Below are 13,642 nucleotides of genomic sequence, written 5' to 3'. Positions count from 1 at the left end.
GAGTCATCTTGTGTGAGTTTGTATTCCGGTGTTCTAATTAGATGTTTCCTTGCTGCTGCTTCTTAACTTATGTGATTGATTTTGGTTTTTAGCAGATGTTTTTACATGTGTTCCCCTGTACTATGCTTTCAGAAAGAGATCAGTGGTATTAGAAATGTGCGAACGTCTGTTTTGTTAAGTGGTTAATTGAAGCTGTCCTGTGATAACAAACTTTGCTCGTTTTTTAACTCTTGTCTCCTGCTCGGTGCCCGCAAGAGGGTGGTGGTGAGCTGCTGAGCCTTGCTGTCCCGTCAGAGCAGCTCCTTGCTCCACGTGTGTTACTGGTAGCTTAGTGAGGCAGTAAATGCGGATTATGGTTCTCTGCCAAACTGGATTTAGCTCCGGAGCTTTAGCCACTTTGTTGGAAATATCTTTCTATCACTCAATAGCTTTTCATTCTCTGGCTTGACATCCACAGCTGCTGGCTCTGTGTCAGAAGGAGGCACATTCTTATCATCACTTGGTGTCTGATGCTCAGCTGTAAAGTTTCCACAGCTAAGATGAGCTTTGTATTTATGCACCTGTCCCTGCTTCAAACTGAACTAGTGCAACTGAGCTTCTAGTTTGCTTCAAATGAGATGGTAGTTGGTGTCACAGAGCAGTGGGTTTATTTCCATAGCACTGCCTGTCAGTAAACCTGCTTCATACAGAAATAAAATGTGTTATTTTTCAGAGGCCAAGCACTTAACTTATTATATTTGCAGAAGATAGGGTGTTCTGTGAGCACAGTCTCATCTGTGTTCTGAACCCTGCAGCCAGACTGGCTATTTCTGCTGTCTTGAGACATGGTTAACTACTTAAAACTACTGTGGCTCCTAGTGTGTCTAATGAAACTCCTGGGTGTAGTCTCTTATGTGTGTTGACATACTGTGTCAGTGTACAAAGCATGTGTGATTACTGCCGAGGAGACAGCTTTAAGATGCTTTTCCAGAGACTAGATCAGCAGATGTGGAAAGCAGAGAAGTCTGTGAGCAGTGGAGGAAAAGGTCTAACACCTAGACTGCTGGTGTGGTTATGGGGATGGCATCCAATACATCTTTGCCTCCTCTTGTCCTGCTTTGAGACAGATTACATTAGGGGAGCATAATGATGGGGCTTTTTTCTTGTGTGAGTCATCCTGGTCTCTGCAGCGTATGGTGCCTGGGCAAGTACCACTTTAAGTAGAAGACAAAGCTGCAGTTTAGGCACTTGAACCCCTGTGTTACATTCTGTTTTCTGTGTACTGAATAGGAACAGGGACCATAGGGAGTACTTGTGTTTTTGCATGCTTTGGTATGCTCCTTCTTTACCTTGACTGAAAAAACTCTTGGATCCAAAGCAGAGTGCCTTATCTAATAAGTGAATGATTTTGTGTCTACTAGGCACAAATTTGTGGAAGCTACTGGGTACTTTGTGATAGTAAACTGAATTTTTCCTGAGTGCACATTCTCCAAGTATGCTTTTAACACTTCAGTGCTCCCATGTACCATGGTCTCTTTGACAAAGATGACACATTTCTTAATGCTAAAATTGTTTTCAAACAAACAGACTGTTCTGATTTTTCGTTAGCATTCATCCAGTGTTTGTGCCTTACTGTTGGTACCTGACTGACTTTACACTGGACTATCTTTTTCTTGTTTTTCTTCTCAGTTTGGAAAAGCTTCTGCTGTTGCCTTCAGAACACCTCCTGCTTCCAGTACTGTCTTTTCCAGTTCTTTGTCAGAGACCCTAGACATGTATCACTTGACCAAGGTAATGCTGTAGTTTTGCCAAATCTGGACTCTCCAGTACCAGCCTTTCCAAAAGGGTAAGATCTGTGCTGTTGTTTACAACTGGAAATAGAGAGCACAAATCTCTTGTGAAATCAGAAGTCTTTGCTAGTGTCCTTTTTGCAGTAGGTTGTACAAAGAAAACTATTTGGACAGGTTTGTCCTGGAGTATTGAAATTCTCCTTTGAATTTGCTCTTTCCCACCTCTTCTGTCCTTGAACGTCAGCTTTCCCTCATCTCTAAGACAATTTTCCTTGTCTTTCAAGCATTAAAGAGACCTTTTCAATGGCAGAAGGAAAGTCATTCTCCTTTTCTTGTCTCTATTAGCCAAGAGAGCTTCTTTATTTTTCTGTGTTCAGCTTTTTCTGAACTCCTTAAAATCTCATTTTTCTATCAGCCTGTTAGCTCAGCCTTTTTTAATCTTGTTTAACAGGACTACAAAAGAAAAGAATACTGCCAGTAGCCAAACTTGTGCTTCATAACATTGTTGACATCTTTATACCCAACAGAACGTTGGGTACAGTGTGGAGTATAGGTTATGTGATTTGTGATTGATGATTATTGTTCTGCAAATCTTTGAGTGGATCTTATAGTTACCAATGAAATGTTTGGTAAGGTTTTTTTTCAGTTCTGGGAACCCAAATTCCTCTTTGGCTGTTTTTTTACATGCATCTGAGTTTAAAATTGGGTGCTGGAAGCTGTTACTGCCTCAGCCATCTGTCTCGCTCTTTGGTTGAGTATTTGCTAGCCTGGAGGCAGAGATGTCTCATCCCTGTCAATTGGCTTCTGAGATGCTCTTCAGCCTGGCATTCAAAAGTGAATAACTGATTTTAATCTGCCACTGCTGAATGTATGATGGAGCATTTACGGCACAGCAACATAAAATGTGTATGTTTTTGTTAGGACAGATGAGAAATGGTTTGCAGCATTTGCTGACTACTACTTGTTGCTTTTCAGAACTGCTAGGTCGTATGCTCCAAAGAAATATAGCATTTCCAATGCTTACATTTTTATTGCAAGATTTGCGGTGTTTAACTTGCAAATCGTTGGTTCCTGGAATTGAGATCGAAAAGCGCAACGATTTCGACAAAAACTGTGCCTAGGTGTTCTGGTTGCAGAGGGGATATTTACAGTGTGCCTGAACCATGGCACAAAAGCTCCCCCTCTCTCTACTCCCTCCCCTCCCAAATTTGTAACTTAGAACAACTTTCCGCCTATGAAGCCCTTGTGGTTTTTTGTTGGTTTGAATTCTGTACCTTTGGGGCTGGTACTGTATTGCAAAGTGGTGTTCTTTAATATGCAAAGCACCTTTGGGTTGCTGCCAGAATTTTTAATTTTTATGATGCTTTTTTATATCAAGGCACTATGGTTTCTGATGAATGGTATGTTTTGCTTCTGCTCACTTCTTTATCTCACAGGGTCAAGAGGAGAAACGTGAGCTGGGGGAGCAGTGGTTCTGGTTCATTCTTGTTACAGTGCTGGGTTCTGTGCTGGCATTGATAAATGGATGCTTAAGAATGTAACCTCTAGCATTATTTCAGGCTGCTAGTTTCCCAGGTCATCTTCAAATAACTTAGTGTACGCTTCCTGGAATCTGAATCTTGAGCCAACTTCAGTTAATTATTGCTGGGTAGTCAGAAAATGCATTAATTACCTGGGTTGTAATCCAGTTGGTTTCCTGACCTTGATCTGTGTTTAAACAGTTTGCTTGGTGTGGGTACCTTTGACTTCAATTTAAACATACATCAAACAAGGGACTTTTCTTTTCCCAAGCAAGGAAACAGTGTGTATAATTTGGTATGTTGTTGTCAGTGCTCAGCCTATTCACCCACACATCTCTTTCTCATTGCTTCTCTCTCTTCTTCAAACGCTGGTGTAATTAGAGGGCTATATCAGGGTATATCCAGTAAGATGGAGTGGAAATTCCTACAAAGCACTGGTACTGTGTCAAAATTTCTTTCTGTCATTGTTATCATTAGTTGCTTTTGATCAAAGCAGACTGATGCTTTTGACTTGCATGGGTGAATTGATTGATTTATTTCCAGGAGCTCTCCTGTCCCTTGTGTTCTGATGAGCAAATAATCCTTGAAGAGGAGCTCACTTCAGTAACAGTAAGTGTATTGGCAGATGTCAGAAAATACGCTAATCCCAACTTTTCTGTGGCTTTACATCTATATATGGATCTTCCCCAGTAAAGTGCCAAATGTGACATCCCAAGGTCTCTGGTGGCTCAGAATTGATCTTATTTCTTCTTCTTGCCTGAAGACTGTTGTGGACCAGACTTCTAATTTCATAAGAACTTTCATATATTCCTCACCTGGAACTCTTACTGCTGGCTTTTTTCCATGAGCTTTTAAAAATAAAAGATTTCTTAGCAATGAATTGTAAGAGACTTTTTTTTATCATATATGTCCAAGCTGGGTGCTTCAAGACACTTTTGTGCAAAGTCTCATATAAAAAGATGTCCTTCAAGGTATATTTGTATAGACACCCTGTACAGAATGTTATTTGCTTCCTTTTGACTCAGGTGTTTGGGGGGGGGGGGGGGTTAGCAAATATGAAATATGGTGCTTTTATTTTCCTGGCAGTATGATTGGAACATTCAAATTCACTGCTTTTTTATGTTACCATTGCTTTTCCAGTGACTGCCAGTGGACAAATATTATGGTTCTTAGTGCTTGACTACGGGGATCTCTGTTAATAAACTGGATGATTTAGGGTTGGATACCAAAACATAAGTTAAATTCAGTTCTTTGTGTTAATAAATGAACTAGTATGTATTGATACTACATAAAGATCCTATATCTATTCAGGAACCCTTGTTATTAGTAGCATCTTCTTCATGGCTTGAACTGTTTGTGTTCTAACCAATTTTCTTAGTTTTTCTTTTGTCAAGTGGTGATTTCACTCCTGCCTGAGTGGCATTCTCTTTTCGGTTATTAGCATGGTGGTGCTCTGGTGTTACATCCACTGCAGCCTGCATCCAAGTATATTTTGTCTTCTGCATCTCACTTTTCTCCAGGACAATTGAGTTTCTTTATCCTGTTGAGACTGTTTGTTTGGTTTTGGGATAGAACTCTCTTCATATTGTGTTCTGTACCTAAGAGTGGTGTGTACTGGACCTTTGGGTTAAAGACTTACTTGGACTGTAACAGAAAACATTTTGTATATGGACATGTGATATTAAAGGGGTTTAGTTGCTAGAGATCTTGGCTGATTTTGGAACAGTCAGCCTGATTTTTGAACTTGGCCAACTGAGATGGAAGGATCCATGTGGCACTGCAGAGCTTTCCAATTCTTGTCCTGCCTGTCTGAAGGCCAGAATAGAGTGTGTAAGCTGAAATCATTGAAGATCATCTTCCTTTCAGAGACCAGTTATGTAAACAGCAACTTTTGTTTTCACTACTGCACTTGGGAAGAAGGGGAAAAATCACTGAATCTATCTGTCTTGCTGCATGTACATGGAGATGCAGGTGCATCTGTTATTGCCTTACTAAACAAAGGCCATCTTCTCTAGCTTGAAGTGGTAGATGTGCAAAGGAACATCAGTAAGTCAGTTTTAATCCTGAAGTTTGTAACAAACTTGTAAAGACTTGTAGCAAATCTAGGGTTTCTAAGAATTCTTTTCAGATCAACAGGAAAAGTAGTTTGTTTTTAAAGGCACAGTATTGCTGTGAATTTTGCTTAATCTAAGCACTAGAGGCTCTGGGTCGTGCATGACAGCCACATCTCCAGTGGCTGTGCTACTTTGGGTGTTGAGATTCATTCCTTTTAGACCATCTCCTTTCTGTTGAATGGCATTATGGACATAGCAGGAAATAACTTGTCAGCTTAGTTACTTAGTTAACCAGCCATCGGAGGGAAAGTGATGCAGCTTTGAGTCCTTGGGACTTGAATCTGTGCAGAAGCAACAGTGACATTAGCTGGCCTGTCTTCTGTCTGATGATTGTGGTGCAAAACACATCAAAATGGAGATGTAACTTCCTTGTAGTTTAAATGATCTAAAATATTCTGAGATTGCCAGTATCCCTTCTGAATGTTGTGAATCTGAAAGGGAGGTAGAAGGATATTAATAGAGATTTGTTTTGACCGTTTCTGAAAGATGACCTTTTCTTTTTTTCTCTTCCTTTTTGTGTTCCAGGGTGCACTCCTAGAAAGTGTGGAAGGGGTGTGACCGATGCAGTAATCACAAGGGAAGAAGCTGAAAGAATCCGTAGGTAATTTTTCTTTTAGCTCTTAACTTTTATGAGCACTTACTTTAATGACAGTGTGCCAGTATTTAAGATGTAGCACAAAGCTCATTAGCTGAAGGAGGATGGGTTAAACCAGTTAAAATATTAAACTTTTTTTTAAAAAGCCATTTTTGCTGTAGTGGAGGCAGTTCTCTTTCATACAGAGTCTGCCTAGCTCTGTGGGACAGGAGCGTTGTAGAGAAAAAAGGAAAAATTAAATAATTTTTAAAGGATTTTCACTTGGCCTTCTGTTCCCATTTGGCCTCTAAAACCAGAACAAAACAACATAAGCCTCCTTTCAGCTGAGTCTCTTTCTGGGTAATTATGAGCTAGTGCTGACCCTATAGTTCTCTATGAACACTAAGTGGTGAGTTTTAATCAAATAGTAGGGGATGCTGTCAAATTACACAGTTAGAAAAGTTATCAGCCTCTTTGTGATTTGCACTTGATAATCATGTAAGTAGGGAATGTCACTAATGCTCGAAGCAATATGCAGCTCGTATAAGTGCTTTGTTCACTAGTTGGGCTGGCCACTCTGTGATTTCAAATTCAGTGGCGCTCCTGATTTTGATACAGCATTTCTGCATTGTACGGGTTTATTTGTACTGCCCCTCAGAATAAAGATCTGGGGTTTTTTTTATGTTTAATCTTACTTGGCCAGAACGTATTTGAAAGACAATGTTTTTGGATGTGTTTTGGGGATTTATAGAAGGGGGCTAGAAGCTCAGAAATGTTCTGCAACCTAGATACTTATTTTCATGACAAGCTCCAAGATTGTTTCAATTAAATGGCAGCTTCTCAACTCAATCGGGTCGTATCTGATGCATCAAATAACACTTACTGAAGAGTTACATGTTGTAAATAATGACATTAAAGGACAAAGTAATCAGACATCAGTTCTCATCTGAGGTTATTGTTTTGCCTGCAGAATAGCAGAGAGGGGACTGTCCTTGGGAGGATCTGATGGAGGGGTGAGCAGTGTCCTGTTACTTTTTACGTTCTTTTACTGCCAAGGCAAGATTATAAATGCATTTTTGGGGCGAGAGGAGATGGAGAATTTTTCCTTCCATTCAGACTTGGAAAAAATTTGTTTGGAGAGTCATTTTATCTCGCATTAATACTTCTGCTAGCAGTATAATTCCTGACTTCTGCAATACAGTTGACGTATTTCCTATTATTTGGTTTAGTTATTTCTAGCGCCTCTCTTGAACTGATTTTGTCTTCTCCATCTGGAATTTACTATAGCAGAACTGCACAAGTTTGACTTCTGAAACTAAATTACAGTGGTTCAAAGCATCACGTAAAGATTGGTTTTGTGTAGTGACAAAAAATGCCATATAATGTCTTGAGTAGACCTTTGAATAATATTCTTTAAAAATGAAAACAAAACCACTTCTCTTTAACAAGCACGGTTTTTAAAATTTCTTTCCCCCGTCTTTGTTCTCAGGATGTTTTTGTGTATGAACAGAGACTGTTTCTTGAGTATTTGTAAACACAACCACTTATTTAGGCCTCTGCTGAATTAGGGCATATATTAGCAGAAAAGGAGAAAGGTTTCAATGAAAAAATAAGACTTTATCATCCTTGTGATTGCTGAGAAAGACCTGCAAAAAACATAACCTGAGAAACTTAAGCAGTGCTGCCCATCTGAAACAATATATTTAAAAGATTTAACATTCTCTGCACAGTTCTGTCAGGATGCCTTAGATTTTTTTTCAGTTCTGTGGCTGCATAAGCTGCCACTTTGCCTAGATTACTCTGCCTTTTGGGACCTACAGCTTAACTCCTGTCAGTGCTGTCAAGTGGGTTTCCTATCCTGTTCTTTTGGCACCTACATGTGATTTTTCATTAGACTTCCACAAAGAGGGATTAGAAGGGCAGTGTATAACACAGGCAGCTTCATGGATTTGGACCACAGGAAGCTAATGTCCAGCTGGGGGTCAGAGAACTGGGGAAACTGAGACGGAGAAAGCCTGGAAGAGGCATGAGGGGAGATGAACTTGCTGCCCAATGCACAGAGCTGGGCAGGGGTCCTGAGCTAACTTACTTGGACAACAAGCCAGAGTGTCAGACAAATATAAATCAATCATCTACATAATTTTGGAAGCATCATTGTGAGTTTTTTTTTTTTTTTAAATGGGAGGGAAATGGGGGGGGGAGGCAGAAAATTCTATTGCTGCAATAAGATAAGTCTAAGAAATCTGATGTCCATTGAGAATTCTGGGCTCTGGTCCAAAAGCCTTCTCACATTTCTCATAATCTGTAAGTGTGTGAAAATTATTGCATGCTGTTACTCCTTAGGGAAAGGTGCAAGAAGAAAGTTGAGTAGTATTGCATTGCAGCCTTATCCAAAATAGTGTATAAACACTGAAAGATGCTAAAAACAAGAGCTGACCAGTGTTTCTGGGAGATCATATTTAGGAGAAGCCTTTAAATACAGTCTCTTTACCTAGTTTCTTTTATGCCTCTTTCTCTCCTGTTCTGCCATTTTCCTCTTTTTTTTCAATGTGCATGCTTGTACTCCCCGTGTCGTGGAGTGAATCTTTTCCCAATAGTGCTATCTTGGCTCCCAGATATCATTAAATACTGATGGGATGTGTGGTAATGATGTATAGATTAAACTGTCTGTCTTCATTTGAGCATTTTATCCTCTTCTCAAATCTCTTACCTACATAGCATACAAAATGTTTCAAGTCTTACTTCATCTAGCTACTTTTCCTGTATGCCTCTCAAGCTTCAAGCCTGTTGGATCAGGTCTGGCTTGTTGGTTTAAATTTCTTAGGCTTTAGAGTGTTTGGATAATTCTATCCAATTATGTCTCTTGTTCTAAGACTAATTTTTTCCTTAAGAAATCCTTAAATAACTCCTTGTTTCTGTTTAATTCTTTTCAATTCTTTCTTTAGCCACTTTGATCTCTCCACTGTTCCAAATAAAACTTCTTCAGATTTCTACTGGGATGCAGACTGCATTTTCATTCTCTCTGATTTCCTCTTAACCCCTTTTTAAGCAACATGTCTAATGTGTGGGGTGTTTTTTTCTGTCATACTTCTTATATTTTGAATTCACAGAACTGGATTTCTGTCTGTGTGTCTGGTTATAACTTAATAATTTAAAGACCTATACTTGCAGTTTGTGACTGTCAATTCTCACCTCCCTTTGTTTGCTGCCCTTTCTGCTTCCTTGGAGGACTGAAGTATAGCACAAACTTGTTTGCCAGGACCTTCTCAACACAAAAGGATGGAAAGGGAAACAACTGAATTATTGAAATCTCCCAGGAGTCATGCCCCAGTTGTCATGCTGAGCTTTCTTTCTTATCTTCCTTTGTAATTTTTCCTAGATTTATTTTTATTTACACACACACACACACAGAGAGTGAGGCTAGAAGAGGCCATTGTAATCTTCTGGTCTAACTTTCAACAGAACCCAAACAGGAACATCTTTTCCACCAGTATGCTGCTTTCCCTTGTACGTCTCTGTCTCTGTGAAATAGTTTTATACTCTGTTCCTTGTTAACAGAATGTGAACTGCATTAGTTCTCTTGATGTTTGCCTCAGCTTAGGTTTTTTTATTCTCTATAAAGATAACGACGTTTCCTTTTCTTCCCTACCTAATATTTGCTTGCACGCAGCCCCTGCTTGTGTTAGCACTTTAGGCATGCCTTATTCATCCACGTCTTTGTAGGTACTGCCATCATAATATCTCGCTAATGTAAATGAAACAACTCATTTACTATCAGATCTATTGGCATTTATTTAGAGGCCCGAGAAAAGAAATCCCTTGGTGTAGCCAGTCAGCTGCAATCTGTTTCCTGTGTTGCAGCAAAACTGTCAGGATTAGCCACCTAGACCTCCCTTTTGCAGGGGAAAATTAAATGTCTTAATCACTGGGAGAAGCAAACAACCTGCGTAGCTGTGATGCCAAACAAGGGTTTCTGATGTGGGCCCACTGACCCTTGCATAGAACAGTGGTTCTGCAGGCCGTATCCCTCCCTATTCTGCTTTCAGCCCTCCCAACCAAACTCTGAAGTCCTCAAAATGCTGGCAGCTCTGTGTTTTCCAGGGAGAAGATAAAGCCTCTGTGTAATACTTGTCCTATCTCATACCTCTACTATGGGCCACATAAGTTTTCTTCCTTCCTAATTTGCCTCCTGATAGCACTTAGGAAACACATACTTGTGAGGAGTGAGAGACATACTTGGCAGTGTGTCTTTCACTTTACTTACAGCTGTGTGTTGGTGTGATTATCTAGACTTAACTCGAGGAAGCTGGAGAGGAGCTGCTTGTGTCTAATCTGTATCTAGTGTAAACTTGTACTGTACACCATAGCCAAATATTGTATTTAATTTCCACAGTAATAACCTGTGACTGTAGCTGAGTGTTGTGTAAATTAGATTGGTTACACTTGTGTCTCATGATTAATCAGTGTAACTTTTAAGAGGCATTACCTTAAGAATGTAACCCTGGCCCCTCTAATCTCAAGATTCAAGTAAGGAAGGGGTATTTAAAGGTAGTAGTGTTTTGAGAGTCTGTGTAAGACTGCCTGCAGTGACAGCCAGTTTGGTGCTGCCCAGGAATCGGTGGCCATGTAGAACCTCCATTGCTCTTTCCTCTTCTCAGCTTGAGTGTATGAGCGTTCCCACAGGAGGAATGGGGAGGGGTTTTTGAGCTCTACCAGCTTTTCTGTAGACAAGTAGAAATAAGTTTTGCATTTTTCTCTCTTGGGCAGTGTGTCTGCTGTTTTCTTTAAAAATCTCACTTAAAACTTTTTAAAGGGTGGAGGAAGAAGGTGGAATTGCTGTAGCATTGAATGTATATTTAATGGTTGGCAATCCCCTTTAATGAGGATCAAATGCAGGGCCTTTGCTTTGCAAGATGGGGAAATTGATCCTTTTTGCCACATGCTGAGAAATGGTGGTTACTTGCATGTTCTTTTTGAATCCTTTTAGCAGTGAGAGGGTGGAGAATGTGGGACTAACAGTACTGAAGGTCCAAAAGAACATATATTTGTGCTTTATTTTTTTTTAAAGTAAGTTCACTTTCCTTTCTATAGAAAAGTTCTGTAAACCAGGATATTGGGGTGGTTCTGTTAAACAATCTCTTGGAAATAGATGTGTGGGTATGTGTGTTTGCAGTGTTCCTGCCATCTTTAGATAAACTTTGTAGAGCTTTCATCCTGGGAACACTGACCTGAATTGCAGGCTGACCCTTGATCAGGTAGCTGAACTTGAAGTAATGGTGTTGACACAGGCTTCCACCAAGGTATTCTTCTCAGTGTAGGAAATGATGAAAATGTTTAATGTTCTGAAATGGCAGAGGCCAAAATAAATGTGTTTCAGTTTCTTTCCAAGGTAGCTGTTAAACAAATAGCTCTGTGCTCCTGTGTAATTAAGTCCCTGTCTGTGTTTGGCATTCAGTTGTTTTCCTCTGTCTGAAACAACCTTGAAGAATATTCTTTCTTTTTCATACTCCCTTTTCAGTCTTCATCTGGCTTTTCTAGGCTCTATATCGTAGCTATTATCTTTTCAGCTGTGAATGCCTACAGTTCTAGGGGGTGTCTTTTATTGATTCATTTGGTGATTTTGGATCTTCCCAGCTGTAATCACCTGGTCCTTGAAGAGTGAGAAATGTGTACATTTGGAAAGCATGTTGAAAGTATTTGAAAGGCAAATTGTTTTTAAATTAATTTAATCTTTTTAGATGTGTCCTGCTACTTCTCCTTATAATCTACTTTAGCACGATCACAACTGTATTTTTGAAGCTACATGGGAGCAGTTGTACTTCTTCTAGCTGTAGCTTAAATTATTGTACAGAACCAGAAATCAATAAATGAAAATATTTTATTCTGAAGCTTGTGAAAAGCTTATTATGAGAGCTGCTCTTGCATGAGTGTGAGATTTACTTGTTTCCCTAACAGTCCTCTGAAGCTTTTGGAGAACTTATGTGGGAAGGGAAGGTCTGAAAAGCTCATGCTATGTCCACTTGAATAGCTCATTACTGTATATATTTTTTAAAGCTTTGTTCAGGAGTAAATAATTATTTGGGTAGGTTTATTAAAAGAAGGTTGTTACTGTCACTTTTAAAAGGAGACTTTAGTGGGGTTCCCCTGATTTAGCTCTGAAGCTCAGAGCAATTGAGCCTGCAGCAATTTTCTTTTGCTGAGAGATTGGCATGGGTGTCTTCCTCCAACATGATGCAGAGGAGGAGAGAGAAAAGTGCTTTGAGACTGGGGGTGAATGTGAAGCTGTGTTGCTAGCCTGGCATTGCAGCTCTGACATGTCTGTGTGCTGATGATTTGCTGCTGCTTATTCACCAGCCTGTCTGCATTTGGGTAGAGATACCAAGTGGCTTCAAACAGTACTATTCCAACCATGCCCGGAAATTCTTGTTGCTGGTAAGATGGAAGTTATCATTCTTTCCAGGCAGCTCACCTAGTGGTGGTGTTATTGTTTGGGTTTTGTTAGAATAATGTGAATGGTATGTGGTGCATCAAGAAATGCCAAATTCCAAGATGAGTGCTTTTGCCTGGATGTTGTATATCAAAGATGTCATTACTTTGGTGCCGGTCAGGTTAAATAACTGTTGCTACTTGATTTCCAGTATAAAAAAAAGACTGCTACTAAACAGTCATAACTTTAAATACTGTTTAACTGATGCAAAACAAACATGTATTTTAGGGACAGCAGGGGACATACAAAAGTGTACTTTATTCAATTTAGAGAAATAATTTAGAGTCCTCTCTATCCTGGCAAATCTGAATACTAATCTCTTTAGCTTGGTCTGGAGCTCAGCAGAACTGTTTGGCTTGAATTGGATGAAGAAATGGATTGAATTTTCATATGTAAAAACTTTTCACTCTTTGGTTTTCTTTTACAGCGGTTTAGAAATTGGGGAAAAGAAAGTTTGGCTCTAGTAAGCCTTAGAATTATAATTGTTCTTTTAAACAGACTTTTATGGCTGTATTAAATATGAGAAGTATACAGGAGCTCATGGTGAAGGAGAAGTTCTAATAGCAAGTGTTGGGCAAGATAAATATTAGTGCTGCTATTTGAGCGCTTCACAAATATTGGAAAATTAGTCATCTTTGTGTGGAAGGGAAATGTCTTCAAGAAGGGATCCAGGAACACAGTGTCTTACCCCTAGCCCATGGAGGAAGACTCTGGCAATTTTGTATGTCAGATTTGCATCTCGGGAATAGCAGTCCTGTGCCTTATGCATAGTACCTTAATCTTTTGTGCATCTATACAGCAAACTGAGGGAGGTTTGTAGTTGTAAAGTAAGTATTAGTATTGTGAACCCAAATGCTAGAAACTAGTATTTTTACTTGGGAGGCTGTGGAAGGTGAGAGCCAACTTGGGATAGTTATTAAAGGTCATAGTTAAATAATGATAAAACCTTTTCATGCTCTTTTTCCGACTTTTTTGTTTCCTTTCCCAGGCATCAATTTTGGACTTGCACTCTGGAGCTCTTTCACTGGGGAAGCATTTTGTTAATCTGTACAGGTAAAATGGGACTGTGGCTTGCTGCCTGTCTTGTTATCTTACACTTCAGTGCTCATTGCCTTTTCAGATTTCTCAAGCCCTGTGGGCTGGGGTTAGTAACGACAAACTGTAGAAGCTGGTTAGAT

At 39.6% G+C, this 13,642-nt stretch overlaps 1 protein-coding gene across 3 annotated transcripts in view; it reads left to right on the top strand.

Annotated features, from left to right (window-relative positions):
• OGFOD3 (2-oxoglutarate and iron dependent oxygenase domain containing 3) overlaps positions 1–13,642 on the top strand; it is a 49,302-nt gene that overhangs the window by 2,920 nt on the left and 32,740 nt on the right. For 2 of the 3 annotated variants that reach the window (XM_072881492.1, XM_072881490.1), the window contains exons 3-6: positions 1,669–1,770; positions 5,929–6,004; positions 6,948–6,990; positions 13,453–13,517. In XM_072881492.1, the coding sequence (XP_072737593.1) occupies positions 1,669–1,770; positions 5,929–6,004; positions 6,948–6,990; positions 13,453–13,517 (286 nt within the window). The remainder of the gene's footprint in view (positions 1–1,668; positions 1,771–5,928; positions 6,005–6,947; positions 6,991–13,452; positions 13,518–13,642) is intronic. The other variant, XM_072881491.1, reaches the window with a different exon arrangement.

This window comes from Ciconia boyciana, chromosome 16 (assembly GCF_034638445.1).
Source record: "Ciconia boyciana chromosome 16, ASM3463844v1, whole genome shotgun sequence".
Classification (NCBI taxonomy): Eukaryota; Metazoa; Chordata; class Aves; order Ciconiiformes; family Ciconiidae; genus Ciconia; species Ciconia boyciana.
The sequence above is the reverse complement of the archived record's forward strand: the minus strand, read 5'-3'. Positions and strand labels throughout refer to the sequence as shown.